Raw genomic sequence first — 18,737 nt, forward strand, 5'->3', positions numbered from 1 at the left:
CTCTTGAACGGCACACCATCCCTGTGCTGTGGGTCTTGCCCTCCTGCCCCAGGGACCCCCATGGCAGAGACAATGGGGAGGGAGACATGCTGTCCAACAGCATCGCAGTGCTGCAAGCTCTGCCCCTGCTACAGCCTCTCCAGGCCCCACAGACAGCTCAACTCCTGAGTGCATCTCTTCCAAAAAGATAATTTCTAAGTTCTTTTGCTGATTACAAAAGTGAAAACAAGAATGGCTTCAGAAAAGTACACAGAAGACATTAAAACTCAGCCCTGTCCTTCCCAACACTCCGACAGCTTCCTTTCTGTCCTTTACTTACCGGTGGAGACATCTGCATGTAGTCGCTCAGCTTCGTAGGGAGCTAAAGCTGTAGGCAGAGCTGTGGGCTGGGCACCTGTGGGGCACCCTGGGTATGCGGGAGAGGCCCAGGAAGATACCTCTGTGGGTGTTCATCTTGTGACCTTTCCCTGGGCACTGTGGTCACTTCTGGGTGTGAGCTCTCTGAGGACACTTATTGGGTCTTACATGTCCTTAACACAATCACCTCGGGAGTGCTGGTGCCTAGCGCAGGGCTACGCCATTTAGTCAGAAGGGCTTCATCTGGGGTCATCCACACAGTGACAGATGAAGGGTGATGGGTGAGTGAGAGAAGGCATCTGTGAGTGCAGACAGGACCTCGCGGGCCCCGGCATGAGCAGGGGGCAGTGGGGGAAGGGAAGGAGAAGCCCATGACCTTCCCCGTTGTGTTCCTCTTACCCCCAGCCCCGTGTCCCTGAGTGGAGAAAGCGATGGTGGCTACATGGACATGAGCAAGGATGAGTCAGTGGACTACGTGCCCATGCTGGACATGAAAGGAGATGTCAAATACGCAGACCTCGAGTCCTCCAACTATATGGCCCCTTACGACAACTACGTCCCCTCCGGTGGGTGGACACAGCTCTCACCTGTGCAGGGTGCATTCTTTCCAGAGCCCTTCATGCACCCTGCCTCGCGGCAGCCCTGGGAGGAAGGTGGCCCAGTGCCCATGTCGTAGATGTGGAAACGGGCTAGCCACCTGCCCAGAGCTACGTAGTAGGACCTCAATGTGAACCCTTGTGTGTGCATCCAGAGGCACGAGTGGGCCTGCAGGGAGGGGGAGAGCTGGGGTAGGGTGTGAGCAAGTACCTGACCTCCTGGGGCCTGTAGGAAAAGTGATCAGCTCCAAACTGGCCCAAGGCTGGTTCAGTGTGCCTGAGAAACAGGCAAAAAGCTAAGATGCTGGCCCAGCCTAGCCAAAAGCTTTTAGCAGGATCCGTAGTCACCTGTCTCAGACAGTCAGCTTCCCACAAACCAAAGGACTGAGGTCCTTTGGGCCATGGGGTGGCAGGTGACACATGATCCTCTGCTTCCTCCTAGCTCCTGAGAGGACCTACCGGGCAACTCTGATCAATGAGTCCCCACTGCTTAGCTACACTGACCTTGTAGGTTTCAGCTACCAGGTGGCAAATGGCATGGAGTTCCTGGCCTCCAAGAATGTACGTGAGGTCACAATGGGGCAGGTGGGGCTGTGGTGAGGCGGGTCACCTCACCAGGGTCACCTCACCAGCCAGAGGCGTCCCAGTACGCAGCGCCATACTACACCACCTCCCCTGTGGTGGGCGGGACAGTGAGTGCCCTCACACCTGGGCATTGGTGCGTTTCCCTAAAGCCCTTCCCCCTCGGGGCTTAATTCCTTCCTGTGCCTCCCCATCCAGTGTGTCCACCGAGACCTGGCAGCTAGGAACGTGCTCATCTGCGAAGGCAAGCTAGTCAAGATCTGCGACTTTGGCCTGGCTCGAGACATCATGCGAGACTCAAACTACATCTCCAAAGGCAGCGTGAGTACCTTCTGCAGCCCCACGGGGTTGGCAGTATGTGCCTCCAACCCCAGGAACAGTTTCCTTCCTCACTGGCACGCTGAAGCTCATAGGAGATCTGTTCTAGGCTCCTCTTGGCCTGTCTCGCCCAGGAGACATGGTCACTGCCTGCCCAGCTGTGTGTGTAGGGATGGGACCTTTCTGTGCCCAGAGTGGAGACAGGCAGAGACGCTCAGGTCCACTGGTTCTGGCAGGGGTGAGGGACCATCAGGGATGAGGGCCCAGGGATGGAGAGGAAGGGGCTCAGGACACGTCTGTTATCCCAGGGTACTGGGCAGAGGAAGAAGCCCCGGTGACATGGAAAGACAGATGAGCTGGCCATAGACAGTGGCTGGGATTGAGTTGGTTAAATGTGACCGTCTGCCTCCCACTTCTCTCCCCTGCTCCCAGACAGCCCAGAAGTGGAGGACTCTAGACTCCCAGAGATCAAAGGCAGCCAGAAGGAGAGTGGGGCGGTGTCTTGTCCCTGGGTCCGCATGCCTCTGCTCAGACCATGTGGCTTTTCTCGGGGATGGGGGCTGCATCCCTCGTAATAAAAGGAAAGGCATGCCGGTGCTGGGACAGGAGTGGTGTGGACACAGGAGCGGTGTGCAGCAGCCACTGGGAGGGGGAGTGAGCCGTCGGCCTCGGTGGGAGCTTCCAGGCCTCCTCTCCCACCTGGGGGCAGAGTGGGGCCGGACACTCAGCGCCCGTGCTGCCCCTGCAGACCTTCCTGCCTCTGAAGTGGATGGCCCCGGAGAGCATCTTCAACAGCCTCTACACCACTCTGAGTGACGTGTGGTCCTTCGGGATCCTCCTCTGGGAGATCTTCACCCTGGGTGCGTGCTTCTTCTCCTGCCTCAGCACCCGGCATGGCATCTCCCTCCCACTGCTACCTCTTGCCTGGCAGGGCTGGGGCGCAGGCGCTGGGACACAGGTCAGGGCCACTGGGGCTTGTCCCAGCTCTGCTACTTCCTGCTTACTGTGTGACTTTGGCAAGCCCTGGTCCTCTCTGGGTCTCTCTGGCCTGCTTGGCTGTGGTGTTCTCCATTTTGGGGAATGTTGCGGTCTCTGTCCAGTGCCCAGGAAGGAGCCCACATTTCCCAATGCCAGGGCACTGTACCCTCACCCACCCCAGGACCACATGCCTCCCCCATCCTGTAGAAGAGGGCACCCGGCCTCTTTTCCATGACGCTGAACCTGTTTTCCTTGTCTTTGCCCCCAACAGGTGGCACCCCCTACCCAGAGCTGCCCATGAATGAGCAGTTCTACAATGCCATCAAGCGGGGCTACCGCATGGCGCAGCCTGCTCATGCCTCTGATGAGATGTGAGTGGGACCCTGTGCACTAGGGAGGATGCTGTGGGTGCAGATCATGGGTATGCAGTGCTACTGGCTTAACCCCCGAAGAGAGCTTGATTAGCTCAGAGATCTGGGGAAGTGCAGCAGTGACTGGCTCTGGGTGTTCAGATGGTTTCATCATGTGCTCTTGTGCGTGCCCTGGGCTTTTGCTTTCCCTCTTTTCAGGCCAGTGCTGCCCACATGGCTGCCAACAGTGCCAGCTTTACATCTCACTGTTGGCACTGTGCTTTCAGCCAAAGTCCCAGAGCTTAACTTCCAGGGCTGTAGGGATCACAGGTGTCGGAACCAGCCACCGAGCTGAGGGGGTGAGAACCCCTATTGACCAAGCCTGAGTCATGTTCTCACCAAGGTGGTGGGTGCTGGGAGGGCTTCCCAAGGGGCAGCCAGAGTGACAATGTGAAATCAGTGCCCCCTGCAACTCCTTCTCCTTGCTCACCTTGTTCTGAGGGGTGGTGGCCTCCAGGTCCCCAGCACCCTTTCCACGCTGGCATCCTGAGCCGGAGGCCTTGACCATCTCTGCCCCCTCCCCAGCTACGAGATCATGCAGAAGTGCTGGGAAGAGAAGTTTGAGATCCGGCCTCCCTTCTCCCAGCTGGTGCTGCTTCTGGAGAGACTGCTGGGTGAGGGGTACAAAAAGGTAAGGTGAGGCAGGTTGGGAGCAGAGCATTCTGGGACAGAAGCCAGACTCTTGGTGCCAGGCTGTATGTGATGTGCCGGTATTTGAAGGAAGAACTCTGAGCTTCTGTTTTGCTCCTGGTAGTAGGAAGAGATGGGCTGGAGCTGTGAGTTTGATTCACCTTAGCAGCACAGAGACTTGGAAGCTGGCTGAGCTGACGCAGGGAGCAGGCGCTACAGCCCTGTCCATCCTCAGACCTCAGCACTCATGCTAGCTCCTTAGGGCTCTTCTGGGAGTGTGAACGACCTCAAGTTGCATGACCTCTAATGCCTGACACAAACCCAGACACAGCCTGTCTGTGGCCAGTGGGGCCCGTAGAGCTCTAAACCACTGTCCCGTGGATGACAGCAGGCAGGGAGAGGAGACGTCCATCCCCTCTGGCACAGGCATGGCCAGTCTTTAGCTTCATTTCTCCCCTGTCCACCCCAGGGTGGTCCTTGGGGAGTGAGGTGGAGAGAAGTCATCACCATTTCATAGCAACGGACACTGAGGGCCCATGGGAGGAGGCTGAGGCAGGGTGAGAGCCAACACCCATCTACTCTGGAATTAGGGAGGAGACTGGGGACGTGGCTCAGTGGCAGAGCACTAACCTAGCATGGGTCCTGGGTCTGAGCCCTAGCACTGCAAAAATAAAATAAAGATGAAGTCAGGAGAGAGTTAGGGTCACAATGCTGGTTATTAATTGCCCCTCTCTTGGTGATCACCTGGTCTGTGTGACGCCAGGTGGGCAGGCAGCTCAGCTGTGTGGCTTTGGGTAAAACTTCTTCCTTTCTGAGTGCCGGCTTACCCCTTTGCCCAGCGTGGGGGGGCTGGGTTGGTGACCCCTGAGCCATTGCCCATCTATCATGTTTCTCCGGTGCTCCCTGACCCTCGGAGCAGAAGTACCAGCAGGTTGATGAGGAATTTCTGAGGAGCGACCACCCAGCCATCCTCCGGTCCCAAGCCCGCTTGCCAGGGTTCCACGGCCTCCGGTCTCCCCTGGACACCAGCTCTGTCCTCTACACTGCTGTACAGCCCAACGAGGGTGACAACGATTATATCATCCCCCTGCCTGACCCTAAACCCGAGGTTGCTGAGGAGGGCCCACTGGAGGGTTCTCCCAGCCTTGCCAGGTAACCACGTCGGCCCAGGGCCCAAGTGTGTGTGTGTGTGTGTGTGTCAGTGACCTCAGGTGGGCACTTATTCTTGCCCATGAGCAGAAGGAGATGGAGCCCATTCAACCTCTGGGGTCCTCAAGTGAGAAGGGCAGGCTGGGAAGAAGGATGGGCGGGGACCTATTTGCAAGGTGCTCTGACCTTTGAGGGAGTCCCCGCAGGCTGTTTATCGGGTCCCTCTCTAGGCTTTGTCCTATCCCTGAGGAGAAGGATGAGACCTACTTAGCCCCCTGGAATCCCGGTGGTCATTGTGGGGTCATGGCCAGCTTTAGCCTGTGGTCCGTCCTAAGTGCCAGGCCTAGACCTTCCTGGGAGCCTGACTCTAGGAGGTGTAGCTGCCTGTGAGTTCAAGCCAGAATCCAAGCTGGAAGGAGGCCCACGAGTTCCTCCTCCCTTGGGGTGTGGTACAGTGCTGGTGTGCAGAGATGTGGAGGAGGGCCCAGCCAGTGCTGGACTTGATGTTCAGGGAGGGGCTGAAAAAGGGGCTTCAGGGAGGCCAGAACCACCCCCTAAACAAGGTCCAGCCCAAGGTGAAGTGGCAGGAGCCCCAGGCTGGGTTCTAGCTTCAGCTCTGCCACTGAGAGCTGGGCAGGCTCTGCCTCTGCGGCCTCAGTTTCTCCATGTGGACTAGTAGTGCACACAGGTCCTCGCAGGCCCTGCAGGCTCTCTTTGCTCCGATGTGGGTGAGGCGGACACCCCAAGGCCGTGGGTACACAGTGCAGAGCAGTACAGCCCGGAGTTCCCCAGCTCAGGCTTGTTTTGTGCCCTCAGGCAAGCTGCTCCACTTCTCTGAACCTCAGTCCCCTCTTCCATAAAGTGAAAACAGTACATCACTTTTATTAGGGACTTGTGAGGGTTAAGTGAGAGAAACCTCTTAGAGTGCAGAGGATGGAGGCATTGAGGGGTGAGAAGTGAAGTATGGAGCCAGCAGGACCTGCTTCAGAGTCCCAGCTCCTCCTCTCCCTGCTGTGTGCTGTAGGGTGGTGGCATAACCTCTCTGAGCTGCACTTGCTCATGGGGCAGGCCTTGCATTATCTTTGCAAGGATTGAATTGCATGTAGAATAGAAAGCTTACTTAATGGTGATTTCGCTCTACTATGGTTCCTCCAACCTCTCACTCACCTCTTTCCTCTAGCTCTACCCTGAACGAGGCCAACACTTCCTCTACCATCTCCTGTGACAGCCCCCTGGACCCCCAAGAGGAACCAGAGCCAGAGCCGCAGGTGGAGCCCGAACCAGAGCAGGAGCAGCCTCCGAATTCGTGCTGCCCAGTGCCCCAGGTCGAAACAGAGGACAGCTTCCTGTAGGGGCTGGTCCCCACCTCGCCCTGCCTGAAGCTGCCCCTGCCACCCAGCATCCAGCCCCTCCTGGCCCACCTGGGCTTTTGTCACCACGCTGATGCTGCCAGCTGTCCCCTTGTGGAAGGCTTTTGTCCCGACCTGCTGTGCTCCAAACCCTGGGGCTGGCTTATGAGGCAAGAAGACTGTGTGGACCATGTCCAGGCTCTGCTTCTGGGGAGGTCCTGTGACTCCGAGCCAGGGTGCCCCCACAGGACTCAGTTTCCCCAAATATAAGATGAGAAGTTGGACTTGGTGGTCCTCAGTCTGCCTGGGATGTCCCTGAGCGACAGTGGGGCTGTTGGAATCCCCGGGGAGGTTCTTGGGCAATGAGGTGGCACAGTAATGCAGCTGCCCCTCAGGAAGCCAGCTGCCCCTCAGGAAGCTGCAGCTCTGAGCTGCCTAAGAACTGGGTGGGCACCCCTTGTCCTGGCTCCTGGCTGAGCTGGGCCTACCTTGGACAGTGTTACACTACCCAGAAGCCACTTCTCTTGATGCTACTTTCTGCTTTCCCAGGCCCGAGCTGGTTTGGGGCCAACATGCTTAATTAATGCTCTTCATGCGTGCTGGGGGCTGGGCCAAATGAGGACACCCTGGCCTGGAGCCCCTGCCCAGAACGCATGGGACAAACCGGGCCATAAGAAGTCCCCATGTCTTCCAGGCCCCACTGGTCCTGTGACTTTCTTCATCACTCTCAGTTTTAATCCGCCCATGAGTCCCTGTTGGTGACGAGTGTATTGACAGCCAGCGTGAAGTGTGCACCAGTAGCTGGCCTTGACTGCACTGGACCTTCTGTGACACCTCGGAGGAAGCTCTCACCCTCTCTGGGCCCTAGTTTTCTTTCCCCTTGTATAATCCACAAGTTGGAGTCATTAACTCTGAGTGCTGTGTCAACACTAATGTTTTAGAGTATTCTAGGGGGTCACACTTGTCCAGATGAAGCAAGGCCAAGTACCCCACAGCCAGCGGGGCTCTGGGGAGATTCCCGATCACACATCACGCTCCAGGGACTCAGGAACCATCCCCTTCCTCAGGCCCCCAGTGCAGCTGCCTGGACCTTGACTTGGGGCGGCAGCCAGGGTCCTGGAAAGCCCCCGGCAGCTGTCCCAGGAACAAGGGCATCACAAGACCCCTTTCAACACCCACGATGAACTCTGAAGATATCTTGGACAAGGTGGGGCAGAGAGGGCACATCAGATAACCTCATGCCGCCCACCACTGCCGAGGTATGTGCTGCAGAAGTGATGAGTGGTGAGGAGTTGTGTCCCATGCAGGACAGGAGGCCTAGGCTGGATACAGAGCAAAGGAATGTGAGAAGTAGGTACTTGGGTGTTCCCTTCTCAATTGCCAGCTGCCCTGTCCCTGAGGTAGTACCCTACTGGGGAATGGTTTTGCCCAGGTCTAGCAGTGACATGTTATTGTCCTCAAATGAGTGGACACAGGAGGGGCCAGGTGAGTGAGGAATGTGGCCAAGACGGGTCAGGAGGGGAGGGCGGGAAAGGGAGAGAGAAGCTCTGCGTTTCTGGGCTGCCCACGCTGGCTGGCACCTCCCAGCCCAGGGGCCCCGCTGCCTGGCCTGAGAAGGAGTGGGTTCTCACTACGGTACCAAAGATATAATCACCTAGGTTTACAAGTATTTTTAGGACTCACGTTAACTCACATTTATACATCAGAAGTGCTATTTTGTATGCTGTTAAGTTTTCCTACCTGTGTACTTTTTTAAGGGAAAGATTTTAATATTAAACCTGATGTTTTTCACTCCAGACTCTGTGGTCCTTCTCGGGTTTGGATCCCTGTGCTTGAGGGCGGTGGGTGTGGAGTGGACCAGACGGAGCTCATCCCAGAGGCAGGTCCCGGGGTCGGTCCTTCTGTTCAGCACTGAGGCTCACTTGCTGTACCTGGGGCTGGGTGGGAGAGTGGGGCTGGCAGGACTGGTCAGAGTCACTGCTGCCTCTGCGCTCCCTCCTGCCGCCTGTTGCCCACAGACCATGTGCTTTGGCTTTGGCTCCTAAGCTGGATCACCCTCCCCGCCCTCCCCTCCTCTGCCCACTGGCCAGACTGAGGCTGGTGTGGCTTGTGAGAGGTGCTTGCTAGAGCCCGGATTCCATGTCCAGGTGAGTCATGGTCAGGACCCGGGTAGAAACGGGACAGACAGCACCCAAGGGTGTCATGGAACAAGAAGTGAGGAGAGGGTGGTGGAGAGAGAAGAGGAAGCGGAATGGAGGAAGAGGAGGGGGCTGTGGCTTGGGTGAGGCCAGCGAAGGGATGGGGAGCCGGGCTGTGGTTCTGAGGGCAGCTAGGCTGGACAGGTGTGAGGACCCAGCAGCCCCGAGACTCCTAGGGCACCACTGCAACAGCTCAGTGGTTGTGGGGCTGGCATGAGGTGGGCATCTGGTCCCCACTGGCCAGATTGGTACTGGCCTTAGACTCCCTTGCTAAGCCCAGGCCTGTGGGACCCTGGGAGTAGCATGGGATTAGGGACAGTGGAGCTGCTGGGGCAGGGTCAGAGTGCAAGATGCTGAACCAAGGCTGGGGCTTCCCCGCCCTCCCACCAGGGCTCTTTTGGAGGGTCACCCAAAACCTGCTCACTGTGTGTCCGCCAGCCATCCCTTGCTGTCTCTGAGTACAGGGAAGGCATCTCTCCTTGGGTTTGGAGGAAGAAAACCTCCTTTAGGAGCCGCAGGTCTTCCTGGACGATCTCCAGGAGTCTGGGGCTGCGGTTCAAGTGCAGAGAGGAACAGAGCTGTGGGCATCTCTGACTCAGGCCCAGCCGCCAACTCAGGGACAGCTGAGCCATGCCAGAGGAATCCCTGTCATTTGAAGGACATGGTTACCCAAAGCCCACCCTCCTAGGGGTCTTGGCTTTAGAGGACACCCAGAGCCTATGACTCCCTTCTCTCCTGGCTGCAGCACGAGTTGGGTAAGGTGATACCAGATTTGCTCCATAAAGAGAATAAACAAGCCCCATTCCACACAGGATTATCTTTGCTCCTGGGAAAGCCTCTGTCTGGAGGTCAGGAGACTCCACTCCCCACCTCGGAGTGCTCCTTATGCAACCTTGGATGGGTGATGCCACATCAGTCTCCCTGGCAGTGAGTGGGAATAACAAGGTCACAGAGACAAAGCATGATCAGCTCTGGCTGCGAGGGAGCCAACCGTTACTGTGTATCCGGGCCATCTGGTTGCTGCGCAGTCTCTCATTCCCCCTCACACAGAGCCTTTGAACCCAGCACACGGTGCAGATGAAGGCAGATTTCTTGGTGACTTACAAAGGGTCATCTGGCCAGTGTGGCAAGGGTGCAGTAGGAACCGGGCCTAGCTGACTTCCAGATGGGTGCTCAGGGAGATAAAGGGTACAGAGCCAGGGGCCTGGGAAGTCTGGGATCCGATCCTGTCTCCTGTCTCCAGACCTTTCTGGTGCCATTTTTCCCCAAGAGAAGGAACAGAAAAGTGCTGGACGACAGGGAAGAGCTAAGTGAATCTGAGGATTATGTAAAAATATTAAAAATAGGGTGGGGGCTTGGGTCTCCTGTGCTGCCATACAGAGGGGGTGCAAGGGTCTGGGGTGACCTAAGAGCCCTACTGGGATCTTTCTTTGAGTCTCTCTCACAGGCAGGGCCAGGAAAATGGTGAGCTGGTCTTTTCCGTGCAGACAGATGAGCCACTTTGCTTGCTACACAGTTCTTCCACCACCCTGCTCTCAGCCAGGGGTCCTTGTTCCTGGAAAAAGAAGCAAAGGCTACAAGAGGCTCTTCCTCCTGGGCCTCAGACCTGCAGCCAGGGAGGCGCCTCCCAGCCCCCATTAATGTCCCTGCTTTGGCTTAGGGCCCTGTCTCCACAGGCCTCTTTTATTTGAGTTTATTGTCCAGTTTTTACAACAATTAATTAATGTTATGAAAGTTTAAATAACATCTGTCGGTATTTTTAAAAAATCATTACCCAACTCTGCATTCTAGACTCCAGTATCACAGCTAATCTGTGTTTAAGAATCTATTTTATGGAAATTCTGCTTCTCACTATGAATAGTTCAGTTATACTTTTCTAGGACCCTTGCCTTATTAGCCATACTAATATTTGTATTTTTGTTTAATTAAATTATGGTCATTTTTAAAACCACCATTTCCATTTTGTAACTTTTTATGTTTTACTTAACAGTACATTATGGATGTACTTATAGGACAGGGATACATAAAGATATTAATTCATCCACTGTGAAGAGTTCACATCATTTAAAACCATGCCTGTACCATCAATGATGTAGATATCCCCTACTGATGGACATTTTATGCTGCTTCTAATCTTTTAGAGTTGCAAATTATGCTGAAACTGTATTTATACTTGCACATTTATGTGCTTGTTTCCACGGAATAGACTTCTAGATGCATAGTTGCTGAGTACAGAAAATAAGCATTTAAAATGCTACTGGAAAATAAAATAAAATAAAATAAAATGCTACTGGAGTCTAAAAGTTCCCTTTAAGATACACAGAATCATAGTGCTTCTGGGAAGAAAATCAAGCACAGACATGATAAGAACAGCGTGATTTAATTCTAGTGAAATGCGCTGACCTGGAGGAGCCTGGAACCTCTTAGGTTTGTTGAAAAAGCCAATAAAATCAGAAGAGAAGAGAGGAGAACAGAGGCACAGCAGGCAAAGTCTTTCTCCTTGGCATCATTGAAGCCTGGACCATCTGGCCACGCAGAACTTTCCCATCATGCCACTTAATGTGCCGGCAGGTTGGGTTGTGCCTGCTAAGCCATCCACGCGCCTCAAGGGGCAGCCGCCCTCACAGTACACAGAGTGTGTCGTTGTGGTCTCATCCCACCCTCATAGTAAACCTAGAGAGGAGCTGGGGAAGATGAGCCCAGGTGAGAAAATTAAGGCTTAGAGCCAGGGCCTGCTTTGCTTAAGGTCACTGCAGTCTACGTCCATGTTACTGCCTTCGTTGGGGAATGTCTGTGTCCGGGGCCTGGCCTTGGAGGGGGCCTGAGGCTGAGCCTGAGATCAGGGCGCAGCTCCCTGGGTGGGTTTCTTTTTGGGGCTCCTCTGGGCCATAAGAATTCCCCACAGCTAGAATAAAATCTGCCATGGTTGCCTCAGGGCCTAGTGAGAGGGTCCCAGGCTCAGCTAGGGACTAGGGGACCTCCCAGAAGCCAGACTGTGTCCCTGTGACTCGCCCTTCATGCTCCTCTGCGTGACCCATGCATGTTTGTCTGCACTCGGCACCCCAACCTTGGGGCTGCTCCTTCTCCTTTCGAGCTCAGAGCCAGCTGCCCCTGGCCAGCTGTCCTCCACCCTCGGCTGGCTTTGCAGTTCCACCGTCTCTTTTTGGTTTTAGGGTTTGTGGGTAATCACTACAAGGAACTAGAAAAGTCATGAATGTGAGGAAGTAGCAAAGCCTCTGGAAAATCACAGAATCCTCAGTCTGGGAATTTCTCCCTCTGAAGGGACGAGATGGAAATTTCTTATTTACCTGAAGCATGGTGGTGTTTTTGGTTGGCTCTCTCTTAGTCAGAGATTTTCGGTGACCTCCCCATGGCTCAACAAAGACTTCATGTGGTCTTTCAGGTCTCACGGCCTGGTTCCAGCCTGTCCACTGCACCTGCCTTCCAAGGCTGCCCTCTCCCTCCGGGTCATAAGCCTGTGCATCTCGGTGGGTGCTGTCCTCACCATCTAGAACACCAAGTCCTCTCTCATGAAAGGTCAGGGTCTTCCTCCAGCTTTTAGCCAGCACAAGCCACTTCCTCTGAGAAGCCTTCCTGATTCCTCCCCTGGGACTCATTCTCTTCCCATTCCTCTGCACCTTCTGTGGGCCTTCATGCTTGTTCATCCCTCTCTGCCTCCCATGCCAGGCCTTTCCCAGGCTAACTCCTTGCTGGAACGTTCCCCGCTCCTCCTTATACCTTTCCCCAACCATTTCTCAGTTTGGGTGGAGCCTCTCCTGGCCCCCTCGTCTTCAGTGCCCCCACGACTTCCTGCAATTCCCCCAATGGGTTGTGAGCTTCAGCAGGGAGGGATTATGTCCTGTTCAACACTGGGTCCCAAGGTCAGGGCACAGAGTAATTTCTTGATAAATATTTGCTGAATGCACTTCACCTGCATTGTTATCTCACCGAATCCAAGTCGAAAACCTCTCTCATTTGCAGAGAAGGGATAAGGCTGGAGGTGGGGCCTGGCTGTGGTCACACGGTTAGAAGTGGGGACTGCGGTGCCTGGTCGATCCAGCTCTGAGCCTCAGGCTGCTCCCCTTCCAGGGAATCCCTCCCATCGATAAAGGTCCGTGGTGGAACATGCGGAGTTTGAAACTCTGCTTCTGCATTCAAAACTCACCTCTGCCATTTGGTAGCAGTGGATTCAGAGCAATCACCTACCACCTCTGAGCTTGTCTTTTCCCAGCTGTAAATGGAGCAACTATAGCATGAGGATCAATGAGATGATTTGTGTAAAAGCTCAGTCCAGAGACTGGCACAGAGTATGTCCGTTGGACAGGTGACCCAGAACAGTCCCTCTTCGTGTCCCTGCATTACTGCAATTGCTAACATCACACCTTTCAGTCCCAAAGGTCTCCATCTGAGTAGATGACATCAGTGTCCCTAGATTACCAGCTGTGGTGTAGTACAGCCACCCAGCTACTGGCTTACCTCTCACAGGGATGGTAAGGGCCCTATGTACAGGGAAAAACCTGCCTCCTGGCCTTCCTGAGCCCACAATAGGTCCAACACATGAAGCATTCACTAAATGACTTGTGTGCTTTGAGAGCAAAGCGAACCTTTCGTGTTGCTCATTTGTTCACCCATGTGTGCATTTTTCTGTGAATCTGACATGACTGAGCTCCTATCTGCCAAGCATGGCCAAGTGAAAAAGGTATAGAGGACTAGGAGGGTTGTGGGCCCTGCCAGGACTCCTGCTAGGGCTTGGTGGTGGTGGCAATGGAGGGTCACACCCCCACACCATCACAACTAGCTTATGCAGACAGTGAGAAGTGTTGTGAAGCTCAAGGGGCCATGAGAGTATCTGGCAGAGAGGAACAAAAAGAGGAGCAGTCAGCATAGTGTAGATGGAAGCAGGTGCACAGAACAGGGAGAAGGAGCGTGTGCACCTGCTCACTGTGTGCAGAAAGCTCAGTGAAGAGCACAGCTGGGAGGACGAATGGCCAGAAGAAAGGAGCCTGGACCCAGCAGACAGGATGCACAGGCATCTATCTGCAAGCTCTGCTGCAGAGTGCAGACTTGCTCTGCTCTTTGTGGCTGGGATAGAAGGTAGACATACATAACACACAGCCCAGAGCCCATTTCATCTTCAGCCTAGAGTTAGGTGTGGTCTACCTCTCTGGCATAAGGTTAATGTACGACTGGCTGCCAAACTGCCATGATGCAGGGTGCTTGGCTCCTGGCTGGGGCCCTTCACTCTGTAAGGAATCTCCTGGGTTCCAGAGCATGGGCAGCAGGTAGTGGCTAAGATGTCTCTGACATGGGGCCTGGAGGTTCCAGGAACCAGGAGTAAGACATGGAGATGAGGACCAAGGCCTTAGCCTGAGCAGAAGCTGACATGGCCCACACTCACACCAACTTTCCCAGTTTGGAGACTGATATGCAAACCCCAGGTCATCCCTGTGCAGCATGGTGGTCATTAGCACAGGCTCTGTAGCCAGGAGGCCTATTCCCAAATATAGCTCTGGGACCTTGATGCTGGGATCTCTGTGTGCCTTGATTCCCTCGTCAGCAAAATGGAAATAATCAATAGAGCCGTCTCATGGTGTAAGAGGAGGAAATGACATGTACATGCATAGAGCCTGGCATTGGCCTGGCACCTAAGCAATTCCCAGAAATTGTTCAGTTTCTAAATATTCCCAGGAGGGCAGAGCACCCTCCTCTTCATAGTGCTGTGAGATGCAGCATTCATTCATTGACTCACCCATTCTTTACTTGTCTAAAGTCAGTGGATCATGATGATCAGATACACCAGTGAATGTGCTGAAGTGCCTTCACAGGCTGTGTGATCTTTGGAAAGTGTCGTAACTTCTTTGGGCCTCAGTTTCCTCTTTAATAAAATGGGATAATAACTACTCCTACCTCTAGAGTTGAGTATTCAATGAGAAGATGCCAAAGAGCACTTGGTAAGCTCCTGACGCAGAATGAGCACCAGATAAGCCTTTGGGGCCTGCTGCATGAAGAAAGTGCTAGAATGGAAACGAGCCCAGGAGGCCTGGGATGCGTGGGGAGGACACCTACTGGGCTGATGGGGACAGGAAGCTTCCAGAGGGGGACAGTCTGAGAAGCTACAGGAGTCTGCTGGGTGGACAGGAATAACAGGTAGACCAGATGCCTCTGCTGATCTTGGGCACCAAATTAGATCCTGCTGAGGTGGCCTTCATCTGTCTAGCCTTTCTCTACCTGAACATGTTCTGCCATAAAGGGGATCTGTGCTTGAGCCAGGGAACTCTTGGGAATGGCAGGAGAGTTGGGCATCCCTGATCAAGACCAGGTGTCAACTCCATACAAGTCAGGGGTCCTTGGGTTTCCTGGGAGCCTGCCAGGGCCTTTCAGGGACAGTGGCCTCAGCCACAAGTGAGCACAAGAATCCCCCAGAGAGCTCACTTCTATGCAGGTTTCCACTTCTCACCCTCATCATCCCAGTTCAGCAGTCCCAGTGGTCCTGGAGCCTGCCCTGTCACTGGTGTCCCTCAGCTTTCAGGGTGGGTGCTGGATTATTCTGGAGGCACATTCCTGTAGCAAGTTCAGGCCACTAGGAGCCTGCAGCCTGCAAGATCAAGGCTGGGTGTCCAGACAGCCAGGTGGTGAGCAAGTGGACCTCACCCTCTTCCTACTCCCACCTCCACTGTCTTCTTTCACACTCACAGGGGCCAGGAGGAGCCTTGTTTTTTCACCTCCACTGCTCCCCTTGCTCTTTGTCTTGGGGTACCTTTTCTGCATGGAGGACCCTTGCTCCTCCTTTGAGGTCAGCCTCATGCCCCTGCTTGGAAGCCCTCACAGACTCACCAGCCTCTGTGTCCCCCCATAGCATCTGACTGTGCCCATGTCACCCACCACACTTAGGGGCTCACTGCTGCATGTGGCAGACTGTAAGGCATAATGTCAGACTGATAAGCCTTCATGCTGCTGTATATCTGATGAGGGTGAGGATGACCAGATGTGCTTGGAGACTCTGCCCCAGGAGGGAGGGGGACCTGTGTGTACAACCTGGAGAAGTGGTACCTATGAGGTCCATGGTGGTGGCCTCCATGTCACTACAGGCCAGTTGCAGGGCAGGGAACAGGGGTGCTGAGGGGCTCAGAGTGCAGTCACAGGAGGACAGGCAGGGGCATAGGGACACAGCTGTGTCCCCAAATAGGGAAGTGTTGATCCCTGGCTTTCCAGCAGCAGAAGGCATGCTGGGGGCTGTCAGGATGCTTCGCGGTATGCAGGACCTGTTTGGGCCGATTGGGTAGCTGCTTGTGTAGCAGGGAGTAGAGTTTTGCTTGCCTAGGCCTGAGACCCTGACAATCTAATTGTTTCTGAATCTTCCCCACAGTAGCTGTGTGGCCCAGATAAGTCACTGACCCTCTCTGACCTTCCCTTTCCTTATCTGTACAGTGGAGATAACATGCACTGCCCTGAGTCCTGATGGTTCAGGGCTGTGAGAAAATGGAAATGAAAGTGCCTTGTAAACGATAAACACTCAGCCTTTCTTCTCAGAAGTCAGAAAGGAAAAACACCAGACTTCACTACATGCAAAGTAGAAGCCTCTGTGGGAATCAAGATACCAAAAGCATATTAAAAAAGGAGAGGCAAACTGCTGGATAAACATTTTCGACACTTACGACAACAGGTTAAGAGCTATAGCGCAGATTATAGATTGTCCTGATAAATCAATAAAACCCAAAAAAGAAAATGGACTCGAGATATCTATAGAAGAAAAACCAGTAGACAGTAAACATAGGAAGAAAACATTTACTGTACCACTGTCTTTCTCAGCTCTGCTCCCTCTGGGTGGGCTCCATTCCCTGCTGGGCAAAGATGCTCAGGAACAGACCACTGGCTTCACGCTGCCCTCTTAGGAACTGCAGCTGGAGGCTGAGGTTCTTTTCTCCCAAACTTCAATTGCATCTTCTTGGTTGAGGTTGGCTATCTACCGCTAACCTCTCTCTCTCTCTCTCTCTCTCTCTCTCTCTCTCTCTCTCTCTGTGTGTGTGTGTGTGTGTGTGTGTGTGTGTGTGTGTGTTGGTGGTGCTGAGGACTGAACCTAGAGACTTATGCATGCTAGGCAAGCACTTTACCACATCCCAGCCTTGTGAAAAAATTTAAAGATCAATAACATTCAGTGTCAGCAAGCATGTGATGCTGGTTTCCCACATACTACTGTGGGAGTGCACAGACCCACATGGCCTTTTTCAGAGAACAATATAGTATTTCCTCTATTCTTTGTGGGGTGAGGGTACTAGAGACTGAACCCAGGGCCTTCACATTGAGTTACAAGCCCCAGCCCTTTTTAAAATTTTTTATTTTGAGAGAGGGTCTTACTAAGTCATTAAATTGCTCAGGGTGAGCTCGAACTTACAATTCTTCTGCCTCAGTCCCCAAGGAGGTATAGGCTTGTGACACTCTGCCTATGTCCACTTGTAATGTGCCTACTTGTAACCCAGTCCTTCCTCTTCAGGAATGGAATGTGCTCAGATGATCACACATGTGCACAAATGTTCATGTGCAAGGGTGTTCATTGTAGCACTGTTTACAGCAGAGTAAATTAGAAGGAACTGGAGTGTCCATTGGTTAGAGGAATGGCGAGATAAATTAAGGTGACTTCATGCTTTGGGATACAAATGCAGTAATTTAAAAACAAGGTAAATCTCAGTGTAACAACATGGAAAGATTTCTAAGATGTATTGTTAAGTGATAAAGCTCAGTGCAATGTATAGCTTTGGTACTTTTTTTTAACATTAGAGGATGGATGGATGTGCGTGTGTGTGCAGAGGCCAGCACTGGCAAAGGCATACACACCTAATTCACATGTGGTTGTCGCCGGGATGGGGCCATAATTGGAAGGAGAAGGGTTTGGGAGGACTTCTGTTTGGGGGAACTATCCCCCCTTTACACTCCCCTGTATATCCTTCTTTATAGATGACTGTCTTACAGTGTGATAGGAAAAAGGGAAGGTAAAAGCAAATGGAATGAGAGGGGGGATTGCCAGCACCGTTGTCCTAGCTTGGGTCCTGGGACAGCTTGTGGTGGGCTGGTGGGGCTGCTGACTGCCTTTGCTGTTCTTTCCAGACAACCTGCTCTTTCTTCCCTGCCTTCACCCAGCAAACTCCAGCGCTCCCTGGGCCGAACACTGGCCCTGGCTCACTTTTCACTGCTCTAATTGTCTCTTTCTTTCTCTTTTAGGGGGTGGTGGCTTGAGATAGGGTCTCACTATGTAGTTTAGACCGACCTTGAACTCACTATGTAGCCCAGGATGACCTTAAACTCACTATTATAGCCCAGGCTGACCTGGAAATCACAACTGTCCTCCTGCCTCAGCTTCTTGAGTGCTGAGAGTACAGGTATGCATCATCCATTGTACTTTCACATCGACTTTCCCCCTCTAGATCTCATGTATGAGAGAAAATGTGATACTTGAATTTCTGAGTTTGGCTTATCTCACTGAAGGTGATAATTCTAGTTTCGCCCATTTTCCTGAAAATGACATGATTTCATTTTTTCTCATGGCTGAATAATACCTCATTGTGTATGTATACCACATTCTCTTTATCCATTCATCTGTTGACAAGTGCCTAGGCTGGTTCCATCCGTTAGTTATTGTGAGTAATATCCCAATAAAACATAGGTTTGTAACTATCTCTGTAGTGTGCTGACTTTGATACCTTGGGATATATGCTCATAAGTGGGATAGCTGATCAACAGTAGTTCTATTCTTAGCTTTATGGAGAATTTCCATACTGATTTCCATGGCAGCTGTACTGACATGAATTAACTGACTGTATAAGCACCCCCTTCATCCTTATCAGCACTACTACTACTATTTCTTCTTCTTCTCCTCCTCCTCCTCTTCCTCCTCCTCCTCCTTCTTCTTCCTCTTCCTCTTCTTCTTCTCTTCCTCCTCCTCCTCCTCTTCCTCCTTGTTCTTCTCCTTTGTCTCCTTCTCCTTATTACAGTACTGAGAGTGGAACCCGAGGCCTTCACACTGAGTTACATCCCATCCTATTTGTTTGTTTGTTTATTTTTGAAACAGAGTCTCACTATGTTGCTAAATTGCCTAGGTTGGCTTGAACTTGCAATCCTCCTGTTTCAGCCTCCCAGAGTGCCAGGAGGCACAGATATACACTACCATGCATGGCT

The 18,737-nt window shown here is 53.1% G+C and overlaps 1 protein-coding gene across 3 annotated transcripts in view; it reads left to right on the top strand.

The window, feature by feature from the left end:
• Pdgfrb (platelet-derived growth factor receptor, beta polypeptide) overlaps window positions 1-8,160 on the top strand; it is a 37,470-nt gene extending 29,310 nt beyond the window's left edge. For all 3 annotated transcript variants that reach the window (XM_013512215.1, XM_005380586.2, XM_013512216.1), the window contains 8 exons: window positions 763-923; window positions 1,396-1,514; window positions 1,734-1,856; window positions 2,602-2,713; window positions 3,103-3,202; window positions 3,767-3,872; window positions 4,791-5,023; window positions 6,201-8,160. In XM_013512215.1, the coding sequence (XP_013367669.1) occupies window positions 763-923; window positions 1,396-1,514; window positions 1,734-1,856; window positions 2,602-2,713; window positions 3,103-3,202; window positions 3,767-3,872; window positions 4,791-5,023; window positions 6,201-6,372 (1,126 nt within the window). In that variant the 3' untranslated portion in view covers window positions 6,373-8,160. The remainder of the gene's footprint in view (window positions 1-762; window positions 924-1,395; window positions 1,515-1,733; window positions 1,857-2,601; window positions 2,714-3,102; window positions 3,203-3,766; window positions 3,873-4,790; window positions 5,024-6,200) is intronic.
• The last annotated feature ends 10,577 nt before the right edge of the window (window positions 8,161-18,737 follow it).

The sequence above is a fragment of the Chinchilla lanigera genome, unplaced genomic scaffold, assembly GCF_000276665.1.
Source record: "Chinchilla lanigera isolate Chin_1 unplaced genomic scaffold, ChiLan1.0 scaffold00014, whole genome shotgun sequence".
NCBI classification, from domain to species: Eukaryota; Metazoa; Chordata; class Mammalia; order Rodentia; family Chinchillidae; genus Chinchilla; species Chinchilla lanigera.